General features: G+C 40.9%; 1 protein-coding gene and 1 long non-coding RNA gene across 4 annotated transcripts in view; one reads left to right on the forward strand and one right to left on the reverse strand.

The window, feature by feature from the left end:
* The window catches only part of kiaa1549la (KIAA1549-like a), a 113,625-nt gene extending 105,483 nt beyond the window's left edge, over positions 1-8,142 (reverse strand). For 2 of the 3 annotated variants that reach the window (XM_026172778.1, XM_026172777.1), the window contains exon 1: positions 6,060-6,630. In XM_026172778.1, coding sequence (XP_026028563.1) covers positions 6,060-6,300 — 241 coding nt within the window. In that variant the 5' untranslated portion in view covers positions 6,301-6,630. Of the gene's footprint in view, positions 1-6,059; positions 6,631-7,912 lie in introns of those variants that run through there. The other variant, XM_026172779.1, reaches the window with a different exon arrangement.
* A 4,155-nt stretch (positions 8,143-12,297) lies between these two features.
* Positions 12,298-15,093, forward strand: LOC113027238 (uncharacterized). Its single transcript, XR_003273006.1, has 3 exons — positions 12,298-12,355; positions 12,866-12,902; positions 15,073-15,093. It is a non-coding gene; the product is annotated as an uncharacterized LOC113027238 (long non-coding RNA).
* The last annotated feature ends 7,101 nt before the right edge of the window (positions 15,094-22,194 follow it).

The raw sequence follows: 22,194 nt of genomic DNA on the forward strand, positions 1-22,194 counted from the left end.
GAGCAAAGCTGCTGAAGCACCGGTTTTCATTTCCCCAATGTTTGATTACATCCCCTTTTTTAATACTTCTTATGAGACATACTTTGACACCAAATAAATTGAGCAGATGTGAACTGTGGCTTTGCAAACCTCTTTGGATTGAATCTCGGAAATGTTATTTACTTGAGAGCTGAAGAGGACACATTGGAGCGTGCAGCGCTGCCGTTCATTTGATTTGTCAGGGTTTCTAAACGGATGAACCGAGCGATCGTGTGTGAGCAGGAATCCTTATGAAGCCAAGTAACTGGCATCAAATACAGCAGGTTGTAGCGCAGCAAGCCTTCTCATCTGTCAGCCGTCATCAGAGTTTTCAGAGGTATCGCATCCGACATTCCCCGTGCATTAAACACGAGCTCGGAGCTTAAGTGCTCTGTGAAGCGGGCGGAATTCACCGCAATTATGAGTAAAATGTACTAAAAATTGACATATGCAGAAGAAGAATACACGGTAAAGTCGTTCTCCTTTCACATTTGATAAAGCTACAGATAAATATTTATAGATTTTATCTTATTTATTATTCTTCAGTGCCACCACAGATTTAGTATGTGTCATTGTTACACAGTGGGTAACGGGGCTGCAAAGCTCTGTCAAAGTTCACTGACGTAAGTGAAGCAGCAGTATTAATAAAAGCAGTCTCTCCATCTGAACGCTATTCTTTGCTTTGAGCTGAAATTGCACTGAGCCTAAAGTCACATTTAAATCAGCCTCACTAAGGGACCGACTGATTACCTCCTCCTCCTCGTTCTGTCTCGTCTTTCCTTTGCAGCACCACAAACTTTTAATCTGATTGTGAGGGCTCTGATGCTCAGCCAGCTCCTCTTCCTCCTCCTCCTCCTCTCTCTCTGAAGCCACAGGAGGCGGGGAGGAGCCCAGTTTCCCTCTATGTAATCAGCACAATCGATTGCTTTAATTGATGACAGCAGATACATGATCGGTAGCATCAGAATTTATCAATGACTCTGTGGCCAGACATTCAATTCCTCACAGTCCGGCTCCTGGTTATTAGATTCCCGGACTTTATCTGATTCAGCTATTTATAGACCAAAAAATATAAGCATGCCATCTAATGCCCAAGTCACCAAGACACGGCGTTTTACTAAAGATCCGAAATGACCAAGCAGCTTTTGGTTTTCTGAATATTTGTATCTGAGCGAGCAAATCGAAATTAAAACTCCTGACATGTAAAGTTAATAACACTGATCTTTTTATTGTTGCTATGTAATATTCTGATGGGAAACCTCTGATCCTGATCACATCTGGTACTTTGACACATACTATGAATTATAACTCTGCTACAGACCAATCAACCCATATTATAACAACAGCACTCCCCGATGGCAGCTGTCTCTCTCGGCAGGACAATCCCCAACACAATGAGTGTCTGACCTTCTTAGGCCCCACCCTGCAACTCACTAAAACCTAAGGATCTGGTGCCAGGCACCACAGGACATCACAGAGCTACAGCTGTTTCTGCAGAATGTGGTAGATCTGCAGAACATCAAGCAGGTGTGTGATTTTAATGTTCATAAGAAGATGTTACACTTTACAAGAGCTGGCTTGGATCCATTTAAAGTTGAAAGGAACAGCCATGAAAATTCACCAAGCCGTCCCGTGAAAAAGGTTAGAACATGTATCATGATGCCACAACGAACAAATGAAGCCCAATCTCTTAAGCTGCCTTCAGTCCATGAAACTGTGTTGTGTTTAAAAGACACGGCTAACTGACATCAGCTGTCACGTTGCTGTTTGTGAAGCATCCTGAAGTGAAAGAGATTCAGTCGCATATGATGTTAAACACTAAGAAAACAACAGCAGCAGGATGCAGTGACTCAGACGACCAGAAAACCGGATGTTTAGCAGCTGGAAGCAGAAGGTTTGAGTTGATTTTGAAACAGTGCAGCACGGGGAGCGTTTCATCTCCGCTGGTGTGTCATCAGACGCCGATCATTAGGCAACAGACTCTAACCTGGCACTTACTCAGATGTTATTTTCAATCCCTGACTGACACAAACAGACACACAGTGAGAAAAAGTACTAGCTGCAGATCTGTTCCCATGGTAACGTGGACCAATAGATCTCAGCTATTGACTGAGGATGAAGATCTCTGTAGACCTATTAAAGAAAACGCCTACATTCACATACTGTATGAGCCTGCAGACACACACACACATACACACACCAGCTGGGCATCAGCCTTCAAAGCATCTTTTTTCTGTTCTAAATGCAGAAAACAAAAATACAATGGGAACATTTTCTCTCTGGGAAAAAAAAAAATGAAAACAGCCAAAGGCTTGAGTAACCAGGTACAAGAGAGAAAGTCAAATCTCCCTGAGCCATTCTATGGAACAGCTCACTCTTAAGTGGCACAGCAGCATGACATAAAAGAGGATATATCATCCAGAGCAAGTGGGCGATTTGCTCTGATTTAACCGGGGAGGCTGGGCAGATAAACTCTCTTTTGCTAAATACTTTGGCAATCGTCTCCATTTTCTCAAATCTTTACCCAACAACAGGTTTATGCATCTAATGAAGATGTTCCTATCACAGGGGTGCAGTCTCTCTTTATTACCCTCTAATCACACCCTGAGTAGTGGCAGCATTTGTTATTAAGATGAGCCCGAATTTCATTATTTTCCAGTTTGATCGGGAAGTGAGGTTGGTAAAGTGGCACTGAGACAGAGAAAGAGAGAGAGAGGGACAATCTTCCTTTAACTACATGGCACTGAGTGTGCAAGTCAGTCAGACAATCGCTTAAATTATTATGCAAATATAAACCAGCAGCAAGCCAACAGAGCTGCTACTAAACTATTCCATTAATTCACACCTGTCCTTTAATTACTCGTTTTAGGGAAAAATGAGGAAGAGGAGTGTACCGGGGAATGTGCTGCGTCTGATCTCCCATAACATCACCATATATGTATGAACACGTATGAAGTTATCTTTTCTGATGCACTACTTAGACCAGAACAGGTCACTCCTTTAGAGCAACATTGTCAGCTGCAGGTGTGGCAACATCGTGGAAGTGAGACAAAACCATTCACTGTATATAAAAGATGGCAGTAAATCCTATAGTCCTATAATTTAAGTTTGATTGTTTGATTTGTGTGGTTTGTTTGAGGCCTTTGTCGAACACAGGCTGTCAATATAGTCTAACTTGTTGAAACTCTGTGAAGTAGAAGCTGAAGGCAATTTTCACTGCCGTGATTCCCATGTTGGTGAGGCTGAAACACCTTCTGCACAAAATACACTGGGGCTTGAATACATTTGCAGTACTTTGTTTTTTTTTTTTTTAATCAAATTTACACTTCACACTATTTCTTCATGCTCACAGATGGAGCAACCTGGTCACCATTTTCTCTCCAAAAGAAACTAGAGATTTTTAGGGCTTTGCTGGTTTTATTAATACAAATTGTTGATTTTTTGATCAGAGATTTAAACGCAATTAAATCTAGCAATCGTTGCTGCATTTTGAAATTTCATTGTTAACAATTTGGCTGCTGCTGTCAGGGGTTTTTGGAGCTAGAAATGACTGTATATCTGGAAAACAGGGTAGAGTGCTAAGTTATCGGCTAATGTTTGTGAGTTTTTTTAGCAAGCTATGTCCAACAACTATACACAGACAAAAACACATGGGTAACAGATTATTATAATATAATTTCACTCACCAATATTGAAGAACAAAAATATGTGAAAAACCCCAAACTAACTGCAGGTGCTTCTCCTGACACACCTGTCAAAGTACCCCTAACTTTATGTGTTTTATATCTAAATGTACGAGTTTTATTTGTAAAAGAATTTCTGTCTTGTGTTTTTGTAGCGCGCTGTAAAACATGCGTTTTAATGATAGCATTTAATATTTTCCCACAGGAGTTTTTTCCCCACTCACTTTTGGAGCCACCCTCAAGTGGCCATTAGAGGAACTGCAGTTTGGTGCTTCAGCACTACCTTTGCTTTTTAGACCTGGAGGTTGTCATTTGTACAAAATACAGAAACAGAGGTGCACTCTGTCGTTACCCACGCATTGCACCAGTGACATCTGATTCATTAGGTCCTGAGCCATGTAAATGAAAATTAGGGTTTGTATACACATGTTGGCACTAATTGTGTAGCACTTCCTACGTAGCCACTAAAGCAGAGAAATATCAACTACATGCCTGTTGCCCGCTGTTGCACAACATTTCAGGGAAACCTGTCATTCAAACACAGAAACCGTACCAAAACGTTACATTGAATGTTCACATTATTACACCACTGCACTGTATTTTGGGGCTTTTACATTGACATCGTGTCCAGTAGGCTTACTTTATATTGTAATTTTCATGGGACGTTATTTGCTTTCGATAAAGGCAAATATGAACAGATGAATAATACAGTTCAAATAAATTTGCAGCTGCATTTAATTATAACAAGAAGCATATTCTCTTTGTATTTGTCTGATGTAATATGGTTGGCACCTCAGAAGAATGAGTTTATCTAAGCTGAAGCTCATTTATTCCTTATCTTCTTTTTTTTTTAACTGTCTTTTCCCAGATACTGCTACAGTGTACATGCCATCTTGGGAGAGGGCCGACATATTTATTATAATTATTCGTGTGTCACTTTAATTGAAAGTTTGAAAAGATATTTTAATACTGTTCTCACTGGGGCTGGCCACACTGACTCATTATTCCTGGAAAGCGACAGGACATTTGACATTTTTGCAAATGTCACCCTCGGAGCTGTGAGCACCACCAATAAACTGCGGTTCAGACGGGCTGTGTGTTGGCACATTTGTGTTTTATTTTAACAATATTTATTGTGTACAGGCATTCACATCTCAGCTGTAGCTAATACACGTGTTGTGGATTATTTCAGCTGAACAGACTTGACTTAAAGATTTAAAAGCTCAAAAAAAAGTCCGATTAAATTAGAAAATGTGTTTTGCAAATTGGATGAAATGGCCGTTTATTTCTCATCTCCACTGGATCTGACTGAAGCAAATAAATTCTAATTGTGTTGTTTGTGACTTTTTAAGCACAGCTTTGCAGATTTCTCCCTTTATCAGACGAGGTTTACTGTTGCTATGCGTCCAAAGTCCGTTTCGGTGTATTTAATTCTCTTCTTTTATAAGATTTTATCAAACCTGTAATCAGTCTAAACATGACTAACAGATGAGCAGTGATGCCTGCGCGGTCGTTCCAGCCAAAGCCCAGGAACATGTCAGTGTATGAAGGCATTCTGACACAAAATGACCCAACTTAAGGCCTGAATTATTTCCTTAAGAAAAAGAAACAGCATCTTCTTAAGGGACTGAAACAGTAATTTCCAGTATATGCATATCCCAAAGGATTACACGGAGGCTTTGCTGTCAGTAATAAAGAAACAGCTTCCTGCATTAATTATTGCTTCTCTGAATGAGGACTGGTGCTTTTATTTTTTGCTTTTTATCCTCGGATGTCTGTGAGCACATAGAGATCCTAAATTATTAATTTGTGCCGACTACGAAACGTCCCCTATGGATCTTAATCGAGGCTGAAGACCTCGGGGCCCAATTTTCCATGAATGAATAAAAAGTTTCCTCCTTAACGCAAAGAAGCGGCCGCGGTGAGCGCAGCGCTGCGGTCCACAGTGCGCTCCGGCTGCCTGTTTGGGGCCGTGACATCGGTTAGGGCCTCTGTGACACTACACCGACGGTTCAAACGCAAAATAAAGAGATTTAAAATCAGTCAGACAAATAAATCAATACGGTAAATGTAAACAACAACAACAGGAACCCCTTCAGAAATCGCCACAACACCTCCGGGTGCATTAACATAGCTGCTGCTGCTTTTGCAGCTCATCTCCTGTCTAACAGAGTTTCATTAGGTCTTCCTCTCCACTGGCTCTTCATCGCTGTTTTCATGGAGCCAGCTCGAGAGTGGATTCAAAACATTAGCGCGACTCAGGCGGCTGATCGCGAGGTTTATGCTTTATTTACGTGATTAAAATAAGAATACAGGGCTCCTCTCGGTGACAGGAAAAAGAGAGCATCGGGGTCCTACCGTCAGCGGCCAGGGAGCTCTGCATCATCAGCATCAGCACCGCGCCGATGGTCACAAACCACCGGGCCACCATTCCATTCAGCACGCGCGTCCTCTTCCCGATCCTCGGCGAGTAGACGGCCACCATCCCCGCATCCAGGATCCATAGCGACGAGGAGGAAGAGCAGGGGTCTTCTTTCTTATTTACCCCTCCGACCCCGGGGCCACCGCTGCTGGAGAGGCGCGCATGTTTGGGAGCCATTGGTTAACCAATTAATCCTGAATGGGAAACATCTAACGGCGCTGCTGGGATGAAAGGCATCCGATCAACCTGCCCCCGGTTCGGACAAGCAGGGCTCCGCTCTCCATGAGCCTGCTGGAGGCTGTGAAGGTCGACGAGGAAACAAAGAAGCGTTAGTTTTCTCCTTTTGCGCGTCTGGCTGTGTCAGTTTCTGTGTGCGTGCGTGAAGTCTGATGTCCCTACTGCGTCCGCAAGGCGCTCTCCATATCTGTTGGCAGCTGTGTCAATGCACAGATACAGACCCGGAAATCAACCGAAGTTCTCTTCAAAATAAAACCGCGTGCACTTTGTATACACGAGCTATTCTTCAGGCTACTACCTTTTCAGATTTTTCTTTTTTCTTTTTTTTTTTTTAAAGTCAATTTCTGAAATTTAAAATTGAGAAGAAGAAGTCTTTTTTTATGCAACCAATTTTGGTTACCAGCATTTTTCTTGATATAGTGATTTACTTGAGCGTTTCAGATGCTTTATACAGAACCCCTCATTCACACATATTTACATTTATACAAACACCTTTTTTCTACGTCTAACTGATTGCTATCGCTATTGAATTGGGAGCAACTGGGGTTTTAATATCTTGCCCAAAGATACTTTGGCATACAGACTGGAGCCGCCAGGAATCAAATCACCAACCTTCCAGTTGGTAAATAACCTGCTCCAAGACATCCCAACTGCAGGTATGTCCTATTGCCCAGATTTAAGAAGGTTTCGATTAAAAGCAATGCGTTTATAGTAGATATTCTTTTGCTGCTCAGTTAAGATTCAGCAGAATACTTGGTCACATTTTGCATTTCCCTCTGCAGGTCAGAATATACTTGATGCTGCAGCCTGCTGAGCCAGCCTACTTCATACAGGATAGAGGGTATACTGGAGGTTTTCAGTGCACTAGAGTGTAGCGCAGTTCGCAATGGACCAAGTGTTCTGTCCCTGTAGCAAATAAGACACCAGGCTGTTTCCCCCCTTAACTTTTGTGCATATTTTGATTTGGGTGTTCTGTCTATTAAATTTTTAAAATTTCCCTTTTATGTATACGGTCTATTTTAAAAATTGCATATTTTGCCTAAAGTTCAGAGTAATGGTCAACAATCTGTGGTACAAACATACCTCAAATGCATTAGATCCAAATAATTGAAAAGAAGTCTGCATTCCTGGGAGATTCCACACATTAAACCTACCTTTATTAGTCGGTTGCACCCTGAGGTTAAAATGGGTCGCAGGCCAGACCTTCAGAGACCTTTTAGGAGAGCAATGACACTCAAAGAATCCTGAATTGAAATGTTTTGGGAAAGAATTTCCAGAGTAAAGAAAAATGTCCTTTTACAAACTTATTTATGGGGGAAATCAAGAAACTTTTAAAGAGGTTTATCAGATTTTATGCGTATCTATATATAATTCCCTCGAAGCACAGACAGACGCAAATGGGTTTCCGGTGTTCCAGATTAACTGGATTTGGTCGAACAGACGTGTGGCAGATTTGCGTTTCACGAGCTGCTATCGACAAACCAGCAAAAAAAAAAAAACGCCAAATGTGTCATCTAAAATAAACAACAAAACACGATAAATCAATAAAGACCTCGTTGGTCGCATGCTCCAAAAAGGGAATTGGCCGCCGTTCTTCTGAGCTTTCCTTTAACCGTGTGTATCTGAAGTCCATCCCATGTAACATGACTTTCAATAAAAACCATTCTTGCTGCGTGTTTACAGGTGTTTTCTCCTTTTTTTCTCTCCCCAAAAAGGAAAACCAGCGCCACTTTTAACAAACTTGACCTTCAAAATAAAAGCACAAAAAACTTTAACATAAAATAAAATAACATAAAATAATGTACTATTAAACAATTTATAATGATGACATGGACCTTGACAAGATAAAGAAATAATCTAAATGATATAAACAATGTCATCATGCCAACAGCTACACTATACATGTGTTTTTGTCATATGCCAGATAATTTATACACTTCTTGAAAATAACGTATTTGTTTATTTTCATTATATTTCCAAATAATGACACATAATGAAATAAATAAGCTATAGCCAGTTTAAGTCAATAGTATGACAGTGACAAATTAAATATAATATGTATGTAACAAAAAGAGAGTTCCGGAGGTGAAACGTGGTTCTAGGATGATAAAGCTACAATTTCCTTAAGGCTTGCCTGGTCCAGCTACTCATTTAACACTTTTTGTTCTTGTAAAACCAATTTATACAAGTTTAGATTTTCCGAGATGCTCACTTCCGGTCGTGTTCTGCTAACTGCGGCCACCTTGACGCATCTTCCTGCAGGTAGAAACAGCCTGTGTGTTTGGTGTAATTACGCTGGAAATGACAGGAACACACTGGATCTAACAGACTAATTATCCCCCCGTCTAAAAACTGAGATGAGACATGAAACTTTTGTATTAGTAGTAGATTAACTCCCGCATTATTCCGAAAGAGGACCGAAACCCCGGACGGGCAGTGTTTGTGGCTGAGTTCAGCTGGAAGCAGGCGACCCCTGGTGGCAGCCGGAGGAAGGGCCTCAAAGTGAACTCCATCGTTACAGTTCCCTCTGTGCCCAATTCGCTGTAATAGAAATACAAATTTCAGTATTTTCAAAAGGAATATATGTAAAAAGATCAAGAAAATTAGGCACAACAATTCTAATTTTCAGATATCAGTTTTTCACAACATAAAGCTTTTTTCACCAATACCTACAGTAAATAATATAAATATATAAACAGTGCAAACAACTTCCAGTGACAAGATGCTGTAAACTTTATATTCATTATTTCTATTATAGAAATAATAGTGAAGTTTTACTTTAGTGAAAGAGCTCCCGCCAGTCATACTCCAGGACCATGCATTTGTATATATCATCATCTAACCTGCACAGATTGAGGCCTGCAGAGAAGCTACCTGGTAGGCCTGTTTGCACACAGCTCAAATCACACAAATAAATAAATTAAAAGTGCAACTGCTGGCTTTTTTCTGACAGAGAAAAATCTGATGTTTTGTTCATTCTGTTTGCACACTTTTGCACCTTTATTAGAAAAGCAATGGAGTAACTGTGGCACTTAAACTACAAGGAGTAGGGGAAGGAGATATCCAGAAGATGCAAACACTGATATAAAATGCTAAGTTTTATGGTTTAAGAGACATCATCAGTTTAGAAGTGAGTGATAACTCAGTGCAAAACTAGCTGCATTTACAGAAACCTACAGAAATACAGCAGCCATTATGGGTGATGTGCAGAGCTGTAGAAACTACAGAAGGCTGATGCTGATGAAGTTATGGGAACTTAAGGTAACACGACAGGTGATGATCAGTGACCAGTAGTATGTCTTCGTTTCATGATAAAGGCACTACACACATGATGTTTGCTTTAAGAGTATTAATGCAGAAGTACAGAGAAGGTCAGTAGGAGTTGCGCTCTGTCTTTGTGGATCTAGAGAAATCATGTGATAGGGTCCCAAGAGTCGATCTGTGGTGCTGTATGAAGAAGTCAAGTGTGACAAGGAAGAACAGTATGTGAGGATGGTGCAGTACATGTTTGAGGGCAGTGAAACACCAATGAGGTGTAGAAGTGACAGATGTGACAGCCCCTTCTTGTGATGGTGATAGGCAATGTAGCTGATGAGGTCATACAGGAGTCGCTGATGTTTGCAGACGACATTGTGATCTGTAGTAAGAGTAGGGAGTAGGTGGAAGAGAGACTGGAGAGGTGGTGGCATGCTCTGGAGGGAAGAGGAAGCAACCCAAAATAGATGTGTTTGAATGAGTGTGACAGGCTGAAAGATGAAGAAGCAGAAGCAGTGAATGTAGATGAGTTTAAACATTCAATCAAACATTCATTCAAACATATTAACTAACAGGTCGAGCAGTTAGTTAATAAAAGTTAATCAAGAGGCGATGCGGAGATGATGTTGAATATGGACTTTCCAGGCAAGAGGAAAAGTGGAAGACTGCTAAGAAGATTCATGGACGTAGTGTGACAAAGAGGACACTAAGGATAGGGTGAGATGAGGCAGATGATCCGCTCTGGTGAGAAGCCGAAGAAGAAGATCTAATTGGGTTCAGTGATAAAATATTTTCACTAATGACAGCTTTTGTGGTCCAGGTGACAAGTTGAGTTGTTGTAGCGAAAGTGCACCATTGTTAGTAATGACAACCTTTCCACAAATAATTCTTTACAGCAGTTAATCATATTTTTAATCACATTTTTTCATTGGTAATAAAAATTCAAAGGGAAAGGGATATTCGTGTGTTTGTTTGTTCTATCTAAATTTTTGCCTAATAAAGTCAGGAGGTTTGGTTTGGCACAGGGCGCAGGCTCCGTGGTGGGCTGAGATCTGATGCTCTAACAAATACCTGCAGAGTTGCATCACATAAAAAAGTTCTGTTTCAGGCCAGCGAGTGTTCTTCTGCTTGATAGATGGAATCCTTGTTGTGTTGTCTGCACAGTATCCAAATGTCAGCATGCACTTTGCTTTTCCGGATCAAAGAAAGAGGCAGAGCAACCAACGAATTAAAGATTTAACTTGTATGTTCATCTGTAGGGTGTAGCTGTAGGAACCCCAGAGTGCACCAAGACGCTCCAGTCCTCCAGGTGAGATTAACCTGCTGGCAGCTGATGCTTTAGCTTGTCTGTCTCTGCAAATCCATGTTCAGAGTGTGAAAACTATTACTGCAATGTTATAATTCCACTGTAAACATGTTGGCTGTTCTCTGTGCCTGCACATATTACTCTGGTACAGCTGAGTATATTTACAGTTCATGGTACTTGATTGCCCTGATAGTCATAAATATTTTTTCTCTGAAATGGTCAGAACATTCTTGCCATTTAGCAAGTGCACACAGTACGTGATACTAAACTGCGTAGGTGCTACGTCTGACGGTAATCTCTGTGTCCATTTCATTACTCTTCGGTACCAGAGTATGTTTCTAGGTCTTATTAACAAAGGTAAGATGATTTGCCACTTATTTATAGCTGTTAAAGTATGCTTGTACTTCACATTTACAAGGGTAGCATGGTTTGGCATGCAATTTTAACATTTTGTTTTCTACCATTGCTGTATTATTTTAGAAGATCGTGTCACTATAAGATATGTTGGTTAATCTTTTGTAGGTGGAAAGAGTAGTGGAATATCTGGTGAACCTGAGCCTGCTGCTCAACCACAGAGACCCATACCTCCAGGTGGACCAACCACCAACATATTTGGGCCTGCAGTCACTGCACCTGCACAAAGTCCAAGCTGAAGCCCCCCAAATAAGCCAAAGGTAGGCTGTAACATTACCTTCCTTTCACTCTTTGACTTGTATTTTATGAGTTGCAGAACATTTTTATTCAAAGCCTGTGCAACAAAAGGACTCTTCAGTGAGGAATACATAGCTTTGCGACAGGCAGCACTTCAATAATAATCTCTAATAAACAGACACTAACTATACCCCACCCCCACCTGTCTGCCTCCAGTGAGGCTGGTGGTATAGTAACCTCAGAGGTGATCTCTCATTTGCATAGATAGTGACTGCAAACCTGGCTGATGTAAATGGACTGGTTCTTATATACTGTAGCGCTTTTCTACTCTGAGCACTCAAAGCGCTTTATACAACTAATTCATTCACGCAATCACACAAGCACGTTTTTTTCTAAGTTGTTAAGTGCTCACTGTCTAACATTCATACACATTCACACTGATGTGAATGCTATATACAATATGAGTATAATACAACAATGCCAGAAAGAGTATTGCACTTAGTGTTATTGCTATTGCACATGTGTGGATGTGTGTGTTTGATCAGTTGAAGTCTTTGTTGTGGAGTCTGACAGCAGTGGGGAGGAAAGACCTGCGAAAGACCTGGAAAGACCCACATCGTGGGTGCTGCAGCCTGCCACTGAAGGAGCTGCTCAGTGGGAGATGTTGTCCAACAGGGATGACAGCTTAGCCACCATTCTCCTGTCACTCACCACCTCCACTGGGTCCAGAGGGTATCCTAGAACAGAGCTATTGTAGATGTCTGTGATTACTAATCAGCAAAGGTGTGTTTAAGTCAGCACGAAAGCCTGAAGTCACCTCTAGCTTTAGCTCATTGTTTAATGAATCAACAAAGGTCCTGATGTTGGTAACCTGTCAGTTGTAGGTACTGAGGGTCGTTCAGATTATTTGCAAAAGTAAACAAAACATGTGGCAAATATAATCATCGTGACCTTTAAAACGAAAGAAATGTACACAATAATGTAGAATAATTTCACTTTCTTGTCCTGTTCTCATGTCCATCTGATATGCATTTTTATGCCCATTTACTCATCTGTCATTTCAATAAACACACCATCTAGAGATGTTTTAAAGGACAAGCTGACATTAAAAAGAAAGGATGAGTTTGTGCTTGCAGGTCACTGTCTTTGTGTTGATTTCTTTCTTTCTTTTTTTTGCAGACTGATTTACCTTTATAACATTATTAATTTCCATTTTAAGTGTATGCAGTAAAACAAGAACACCTGTGCATTTTATTTTCTTCCTTAACTTTACCTTCTTTGTTTTAAATACAGGACAATCTAAGTGTGGGACCTGACCCTGAATCACCAGGTGGGTACTGTACATGTTCTTTGTCTATAACTTTTTTCATTGTACTATTAAACTACGTGTGTTAAGCCTTGCTGTTCAGACAGATCAGATTCAATCATATTGTACTGTTTTCTGAACTTTAGTTTTGCAACCTAAACTTTTAATCAGGCTTTGTTAATGAGTGAGAAAAATACATTTTGAGTCTATTTGCATATAACTGCATATAGCTCCATGCAAACAATGAAATCATGTGATATCTATCACCCCCGGTCGTGCTAATTTGCATTGGTTACCCATAAAATATCGTATTGAATTTAAAATATTGTTGCTCACCTTTAAAATTATAAATAAATTAGCCCTTAGCTATCTTGTTGATCTCCTTAGTCCATATGTCCCTGGGCAGCCCTCAGGTCTTCAGCCCGATTACTCTTGGCTCAGCCTAGATCTGGACTTAAATCTAGGGATGACCGTGCTTTTGTCCTGGCTGCACCTAACCCGTGGAACAACTTTCCCATCGCTATCCATGCGTCAGACTCCATTTTATCTTTTAAATCCTGTTTAAAGACTCACTTGTAAGCTGTATATATAGAACACCAGGTTCAAATACTGAAATTTTTAAGGAGTGGGTAGATAAAACATTCACCAGGACAAACCAAAAAGTCATGTTCATTTGTGGGGATTTTAACATAGATTTATTAAATCCAAGCAAACAGAAAATGACAGAGGAGTTTATTAATACATGTATAGCTTGGGACTTTGTCCAATGATCACTAAACCCAGCAGGATCACAGCACAATCGGCAACCTTAATAGACAATATATTTACAAATGAAATAGAAAATAGATCCATAAGTGGTCTTTTAATAAATGATATCAGTGATCACCTACCTGTTTTTATAGTGTATAATAAAAACTATAGGAAGGTTACACAGGAAAATATAGTAAAATACAAACGAATGAGAACAGAAGAGTCAATAAATGCATTTAAAAAATGATTTGCTCAAGCAAGAATGGGAGACGCTGTATAGGGAAAAAAATATTGATAAAGCGTATGAGATTTTTTTAGGAAAATTTAAAATGTTATATAATAGCCGTTGCCCAGTAAGGAAATACAGTAAAAAACAAAAATATGCAGAATGCCCATGGATTACAAAAGGATTGCAAAATGCATGTAAGAAGAAAAATACCTTATACAGAGAATTTATAATGAACCGAAGTATAGAAGCTGAAAATAAATATAAGAAATATAAAAACAAATTAACGAGTATTTTGAGGTTATGTAAAAAGGAATACTATGAGAAATTATTGATTATGAATAAAAATAATACTAAAGGGATTTGGAAAACATTAAATACCATTATTAAAAAGGGCTCTGGACAGTCAGACTATCCTTCGTATTTCACAAATAATGATAGAAATATTACTAATCTGAGCGATGTGGTAAATGACGTCAACAAATTCTTTGTAAGTGTTGGGCCAAATTTGGCTGAAACAATTCCTGATATGACAGATTCGGTAGAGAAAGAAACCAGATTCATTGATCGCAATCCTCATTCAATGTTCTTAACGGCAGTAGAAGAAAAGGAAATCATTGATATTGTTGGGAAATTACAAACAAAAAACTCTACAGACTCTGATGATATAGATATGGAAATAGTCAAAAAAGTGATAGAGGGCATTTCTAAACCCTTAACACATATCTGCAATTTGTCCATACAAACTGGTGCATTCCCGACACAAATGAAAATAGAATATGTGATGAGGAGAATTAGGTAAATATGTGGGATTAATAAGATGTTGAGCAGGGGTAGGAGTTAATAAGTATGTGTATACTTCTTCCTACTCCTTTTCAGACCAAACAATTGTTATTTCATGTTAGACGAATGTGTTTTATTTTATTATATTTCTTTTTTGCTTGTCTGTACAAATACGTGTGTGTGTGTGTGTGTGTGTGTATATCTACACATATATTTGTATCCGTAAACGAAAGTACATGTAGACGAGTATATATTGTTTTTTTTTTTTGTTTTTTGGTTGTTTGTTTTATTATGTCTGAAATAAATAAAGATACAATACAATACTTATTTAACCTAGCTTTCCATCTGGTTAGTGTCCCTATTTTATATTGGGCTCAATTTTTTATCTGTGTACTTTATCTTTTAGCTATATCTGTTCTTATGTTCCCTTTTCAGCTCACAGCCAGAGAGAGAGAGAGCTTAATTTTAGATGTCAAAAAGTATGACGTCACAACATTCTGATTGGTCACTTGCAATGTTGATCCTGGAACAACATTTAATATGGTGATCTGGGAACAACACCAACACGACGGTATCAGATCGCCGGCAGCCAGCTGTGCCAGAGTGACCGAGCCCCAGGCCGAGGGCACCCCACCCCCGAAGTGGCCGAGCGAGCCCCAGGCTCCAGGCCCCAACAAGCCTATTTAATCATGTCTTAATTTTCCTGTTTCTATTGTAAAGCACTTTGGTGTACCGCTGGTTCTTTAAATCTGTTATATAAATAAAGTTGTATTGTATTGTATAGTCTCAATAAATTGGCCTCCATCTCTGCATTTTTTTTTTACATTTATTAGTTTCACTTAGAATCAGAATGCGAATACTTTATTGATCCCTTTGGAGAAATTATTTTGGTTACAGTGCTCCAGTACAAACAGTAACAAAGACAGAACAATACACTAAGTAAGAAATAGCACAATATATATATACACATACATATACATATATACACATATACATTGACATGTCTCACTGACAGTGATGTTGATTTCACTGTAGACCTGATGATCCTGATGTTTCAGAAGATGTCTGAAGCAAGTGTCCGATCACCCCGCTTTAAGTCGCTTTCTCATCTGCATATTCAATGCACTTCTAAAGAAAGTGGAAAAACAATCAACAACCCCAAAGTTGGTTAATAGAGTGAGTTTTTCTGTACCATGAGATAACAGGAAGTTTCAGGGACTCATTATCAGTTTGCTTATCTGATAACAAGCTCAAACAAAACACCCATTGTTCTACAAAGTTCTTACATTGCATGCATTGTCTTTATATCACAAAGTTAGTAGGTCAAGTTGCAAATGTCAAGATGTAGTTTGATGATAAACTCTTCTTTTTGTGGTTTGTTCATTCATCCTGTTTCCTTGATTAAACATTTCCTGTCATTTCATAATTCTCACCGATAGTCCCAAATCATCACTTTCTAAAAACCTTCGCTTTATCCAGGCTGCAGTGAAGGTCTGTGTGAGAATAAACAGGCAGCAGGTAGTTATTCAAAACATCAGTACTGAGTTACCGAACATTTTTAGGTTACTGATCAGATTTTCATACAGCAACATGTCTGATGAGTGTACATTCGCATGTTTCTGGACGTCTGGAGCGCCACATTTCCGAGCTACATTGGAGTCACTGTTACACCAGAGTCCCACTAGAATGCCTTTGTTGCTGAAACTCCATGCATCTCAGAAACGTTATTACGTCACTGTACAAAAAACTGCTTAGTAATAAAAAAACATATTTTTAAAATACATTTCGTGTGCAGATGCTTGTATGCGTTGCCTGATGATTCTCGCACAGACCATCACTGTAACCTGCACACTGCAAGGCTCTGAAAGTGATGATTAAGGACTATTGGTGACAGTTATGAAACAACATTAGAGGTTTAATAGTGGAAACATTATGACTATGTATGATTGTTGGGTCTGTGTTTCCACATGCCCCGCTAGTTTAGAGACTTATTCCTCAGGAAGAGCGGAAAACAAGACAGAACATCTTCAACCGGCTTTTTAACTCGCTGACGAGGGAAGTTTGGGTCAGAACCAGCTCTTGGAGCTCACGCTCCTCACCTGACTCCAAACCCAAATCCTTCGAAGAGCAGCTGTCCTCGTAGCCTTTTTATATTTTTACCCTACTGGCTACTGGTGTTGGCCAGAGGCGAGGCCAGAGGCGTTGACAGTGTTGACAGAAGCGAGGGGCAGCCTCAGGGCAGCTGTGGCTACAACCGTAGCTTGCCTCCACCAGTGTGTGAATGTGAGAGTGAATGAATAGTGGCATTGTAAAGCGCTTTGGGTGCCTTGAAAAGCGCTATATAAATCCAATCCATTATTATTATTAATGTTAACATTCAACAATTAGACTTAAGGCAGAAGCCAGTCTAAATTATTCACCCCACTGTTAGTAGCTACACAAGCCAACTGTCAAGCACAGTGGTGGAGATATGATGATGAAAATGTCACATTTTCAGCAGGGATTTGAATTTTTTTCATTCGAAGCCAGACTTTACTGAACAGCCGTTTGGCAATGGCATCGGCTTTTTCAGAAGAGCAGGGTGAGTCGGCATTTTCGACGACATGCTTCACCAAGTCCTCGATACAGATTTCCACAGAAGATCTGTATTTTTGAACCTCTTCAGCCGCACTAAGGGCTGGATTCTCCATCGACTCGATCAAGTACTTTTTAATTATCTGGATCGTCAAGTTTTGCAATACCGGGTCACTGTCATTTAGTAACATTATCAAATGTTTGTCTTCACAGAATGTTTTGTCGCGGAGCTCTCGGTAAATGGCCTCATCAAGACCTATTAAATTTTTATATTAAAGATATGAAGAGTTGCTGTTGCTTCTCATTAGACGGCGGCACCTTTGCCTCTCTTGAGGCGCGTATAATCACAGCGTTTATGAGCTCTTTAACGAGCCGCTGTTGTTCCAACAGTGGAGGTTCCACAGTCACATCACCAGAAGGGGCAGTGGGCTCAGCCTCACACACCTCACACTCCAGAGAGGAGTCACTCTTTTTTTGAGTCCTCATTGGGCTCAGCCACTGGTCCACTTTTTGGCCCCTCTGCTACTTCTGAAACTGATTCCAGACCAGCTGACTGTGGATCCTCCTGATTCAGTTGCTGGGTGCACGAATGGGGCCAGCACGCACAGTGCTTCCATTTTTCCCCGACTCCCTGTAAAATTGTCTCCCCTTGGTAGACACTACCCTCACAGTGCCTAATCATTGGCATGACTTCAGTTATGGTGATGTGAAACAACTCTGATGTAAACCTGCCAAGTGCCTGCTTGGCGTTTTCATCTGAGCGCACCCTGTTTTCAGTGCACGCCACTGGTCTTCTGTTATTTTCATAAAGAAGTCCCTAATTTTGGATTTTATAGTTTTCCTAGTTTCACTCAAACGATTCATGTCAAAGGAATCATTGTTTTGGAGTCCTTGGTGGGCTCAGTCACTGGTCCACATCATGTAAAGCCAGAAAGCTTGAGTTCACTGAAGACAGACACCACAAGCCCTGCCATTTTCAAGTCCAGTTCACTAACTAACAGAGGAGGGTTAAATCGCATATTTGTTACATTTGACATCTCAATAAACTGATCCATAAGGCCAATAATGTTGTGGGGATGGAGCTGGACTCCCTTAAGGTGGTGTCGGAGAGGCGGATGTTGTCCAAGATAAAGACAGTGTTGGATAATCCCTCCCACCCACTCCATGACATGCTGGTCAGTCACAGGAGCACGTTCAGCGAGAGACTGAGATTACCAAAAAGCGCCACTGAACGACACAGGAAATCATTCCTGCCTGTGGCCATCTCCCTCTACAACTCCTCCATCTAACACACTGTATACTGCAAGAGCTACACCCTTTTTGCAATGTATATGTGTATATATGTATATGTACTATGTTAGGGGTGCAACGATACTCGTATCGATATTGAACCGTTCGATACAGTGCTTTCGGTTCGGTACGCATATGTATCGAACAATACAAAATTTGTAATTTATTTTATCAACTTTCCTTCTGACGATGCTGTCTGTGTTGAGCGCTCAGTGAATCTGCGTTCGACTACTCCGCCCAGGCTGCACTGTCGAGCGCAGATCCACGTTCAACACAGACAGCATTGTCAGAAGGAAGAGCGCAGGGCAAGCTAGTGAGACAGAAGCTCTCCTTGCAACATGGCAAATTGAACCTCCCCCACCCTCATTCAGATCTGGCGTTTGGAATTATTTTGGTTTTCATGTGACGTATAACCCTGAAGGTAAGCTCGTCATGGACTAAAGTAAAACAGTATGTTAGATGTGCCACGCAATGCTCAATTACATGGGTGGGAACTAGTGTGTTAGCGCAGTTAGCTCGTTAACGTGTTGGCCGTCTAGCCCCAGCACAGGGCGATCAGGGGTAGCTCGTTAACGGAGATTTGCCGTGTTGTGGCGTTAACGTCATTTCAACGAGATTAACGCTGACAGCACTAGTGGGAACACAACGAATATGACTGCACATTTACGCCGACATCATCCTAGTGCAAAGACAAGTGGAAGCAGACAAAAACAACAAGCATGCATGCTACAAACTTTACCTGAGTCATTTAGACAGCCGTTAGCACATGATTCTCCTTATGGGCACCTGATATGTTTAATATTGTGGCGAGCTCAGACAAGGTGGAGACGGAGGTGTCGTTTGGTCTTGCTTCCCGTGAGCTAACCAGGGAGCACAGCCGTTTATTGACATCTGCAGAAGAACACTGCCGCTAGCTAACTGCTCAGCGCGGCAACCGCGCAGCAACAACAACACACAGGGCGCCCTCTGACCCCGGAAGGACACACTGTCGCAGCGAGAAGGCGTCACCCGTCACTATGGCAACATAAACAAAACATAACCGTATAAACAGAACCCCGAACAGCCCTGACCCGCTACATAGCCCCCACCCATGGGTCAGTCGTCCCCGACGACCCCATTACCCCACACAAAGTCCTGCAAATGTCCAGGTGCCTTCTTTTGGCGCACCGGCCGGTCACGACCGGCGGGGGAAAAGTCACTCGGGTCGGAACATGGGGTGCCACCATCATCCCACTTCTGACACCAATGTGGCGAGCTCAGACAACGAGGAGACAGAGGTGTCGTTTGGTCTTGCTTCCCGTGAGCTAGCCAGGGAGCACAGCCGTTTATTGACATCTGCAGAAGAACACTGCCGCTAGCTAACTGCTCAGCGCGGCAACCGCACAGCAACAACAACAACAACACACAGGGCGCCCTCTGACCCTGGAAGGACACACCGTCGCAGCGAGAGGGCGTCACCCGTCACTATGGCAACATAAACAAAACATAACTGTACAAACAGAACCCCGAACAGCCCTGACCCACTACAATATGCTGCTGAGAATATAGCCCAGAAGAAGCTATAGTATAGCTTTTATTTTGGAAAGAGCCATTTCTCTGTAATAAACTCTCTTTTCCAAAGATGAGTGATTCCTCAATCAGATACAGGGCTTGCAAAATCGCTAGACCGACGTCCCGGGGCAAGCGATTTTTCCAGTCGAGCTACCAAAATCTATCTCTGCCCTGCCCGTCGGGCTATTGTAGGAAGGAAAAATATATGTCAATGCTTTTGCATTCTTTCGGAAATGTAGCTGGGTAATTATGTCATTGGCATCGGTGAGCCACTGCCACTATGTGACATGTTGAAATCGCGTTTGAATTTGCGCTTGTTTTTTGCTTTCACTTTGCAATCGCGCGAACTGTGTATAGAGAGCGACAGTACTGATTGGTGAGTGATGATAATTTGCGCACCAATTCCTCTGACATCGTCTTATCAATCGTTAGCTTACTATGCAAACATGACAAGTGAAATCTCCCGCAGCAAGCTTAAACATATGAGAGGTTGATCGCGCAGAGAATCGCTGACCGTTGTGTGTGTGTGTGTAAAAGCAGCTGGATATATATTTTAGTTCTGCTGAGCCAAATAAGACAGGTCAGGGTGAAGAAGTGACAGCCAAAGAAAAGCTTACCACAAAACGGAAAAGTTATGACAAATCAGACTATAAGGCAAAAAGAAAGTGCAGCTTTATGGTTTCATGGACAAAAGAATTTCTGTGGCAGCAATATGACGAGCTATATAACCGGGGCTGCACATAAGTGGTCCGCAGGTGCGCATTCGCTGTCAAAAAAAAACCAAAAACCGCGCACAAGATATGAAGTTGCAACGCGTGTTTACATACATAAGATTTTCTGGAGGAGGACAGACATTTGTTTAAAACTCTTAAAGAAGCTCCTTTAAGCAATTACTTTGGTGTTCCTCCACCTCCAAACAAATGTCAGAAGGAGTCCGAACCACAAAAGAAGCACGTATTCTCGGAAAAGTGGTTGCAGGAGGTGAGCTGGCTTCAAACAAATGATGAACGCACAGAGATGTGGTGCGGAATGTGCCGTGAAAATCCCACTCTAGCGGACAAAAACAGTGCTTTTTATATGGACGCAAACGCGCGTTGCTATTGGACGCCGTTTGTAAAGTGAAACATAACGGCAACAGTTTTCCACATTTAGCTCAAAACCTTACAAAAAAATATTTTTTTCGAGTAATTTTTTACAACATTTAGTAAAATATTTGTAACTTTTCATCAAATGTTAAATATTAAATCTAAATGTTAAATATTAAATCTAAATATTATATTTAAATCTAAATGTTAAATCTAAATGTTAAATGTTAAATCTAAATGCTAAATGTTAAATGTTAAACCTAAATGTTTAGGCTAATATGCAAATGTATTGTACGGATCAACGGAAATACCAAAATAAAAGCTTCCCGAAAACCTCCGGTGCAAAATTGTGTCTGTTCTCTTCCTCGCTTCTCCCCGCCATGTGCTGCTTCACTTCTTGCCTACGAGCATGTCCAGCGATTTTGCTGGACATGTGCTGCAGTGATTGTGAAGTGGAGACTGCAGCTGCTAAGAGTGCACTACTGCTAAACCTTTGGATGGCCGACAAAACGGATCTTCCGATGTTTTCAGCTAAATCGCCGGATGTGCTTTCTCATGGTCGGGTTATGGCTGAATTCCAGTGGAATGACGGTCCCGCCATAATAGACGTTCCAGCCATGTGTTCCAGCCCTAAACCTAACCTTATCTAACTATAACCTTATTCCTAACCTTTACTAGCAGTTAAATGACGTAAAATAGTGTTTTCCAAAGCAATTTTTAGAAAACGAACGAACATGTGTAGATTGAGTCCAAACGGTTCTCATGTGCTCTCCTTTTTCCGTTGCCCGAAAGCATAAAATGTTGACAATTTGTCACCTAGCGAAAATTATTACGCTTTGGGAGTGAGAACGTGTCTGACCACTACCGGCACACTTTTGCACCGGAGGTTTTCGGAAAGCTTTTATTTTGGTATTTCCGCTGATCCCTGCAATAAATTTGCATGTTAGCCTAAACATTTAGATTTAACATTTAGCATTTAGATTTAACATTTAGATTTAGATTTAAATATAACATTTAGATTTAACATTTAGGCTACGTTCACACTGCAGGTCTTAAT

This window comes from Astatotilapia calliptera, chromosome 7, assembly GCF_900246225.1.
Source record: "Astatotilapia calliptera chromosome 7, fAstCal1.2, whole genome shotgun sequence".
NCBI classification, from domain to species: domain Eukaryota; kingdom Metazoa; phylum Chordata; class Actinopteri; order Cichliformes; family Cichlidae; genus Astatotilapia; species Astatotilapia calliptera.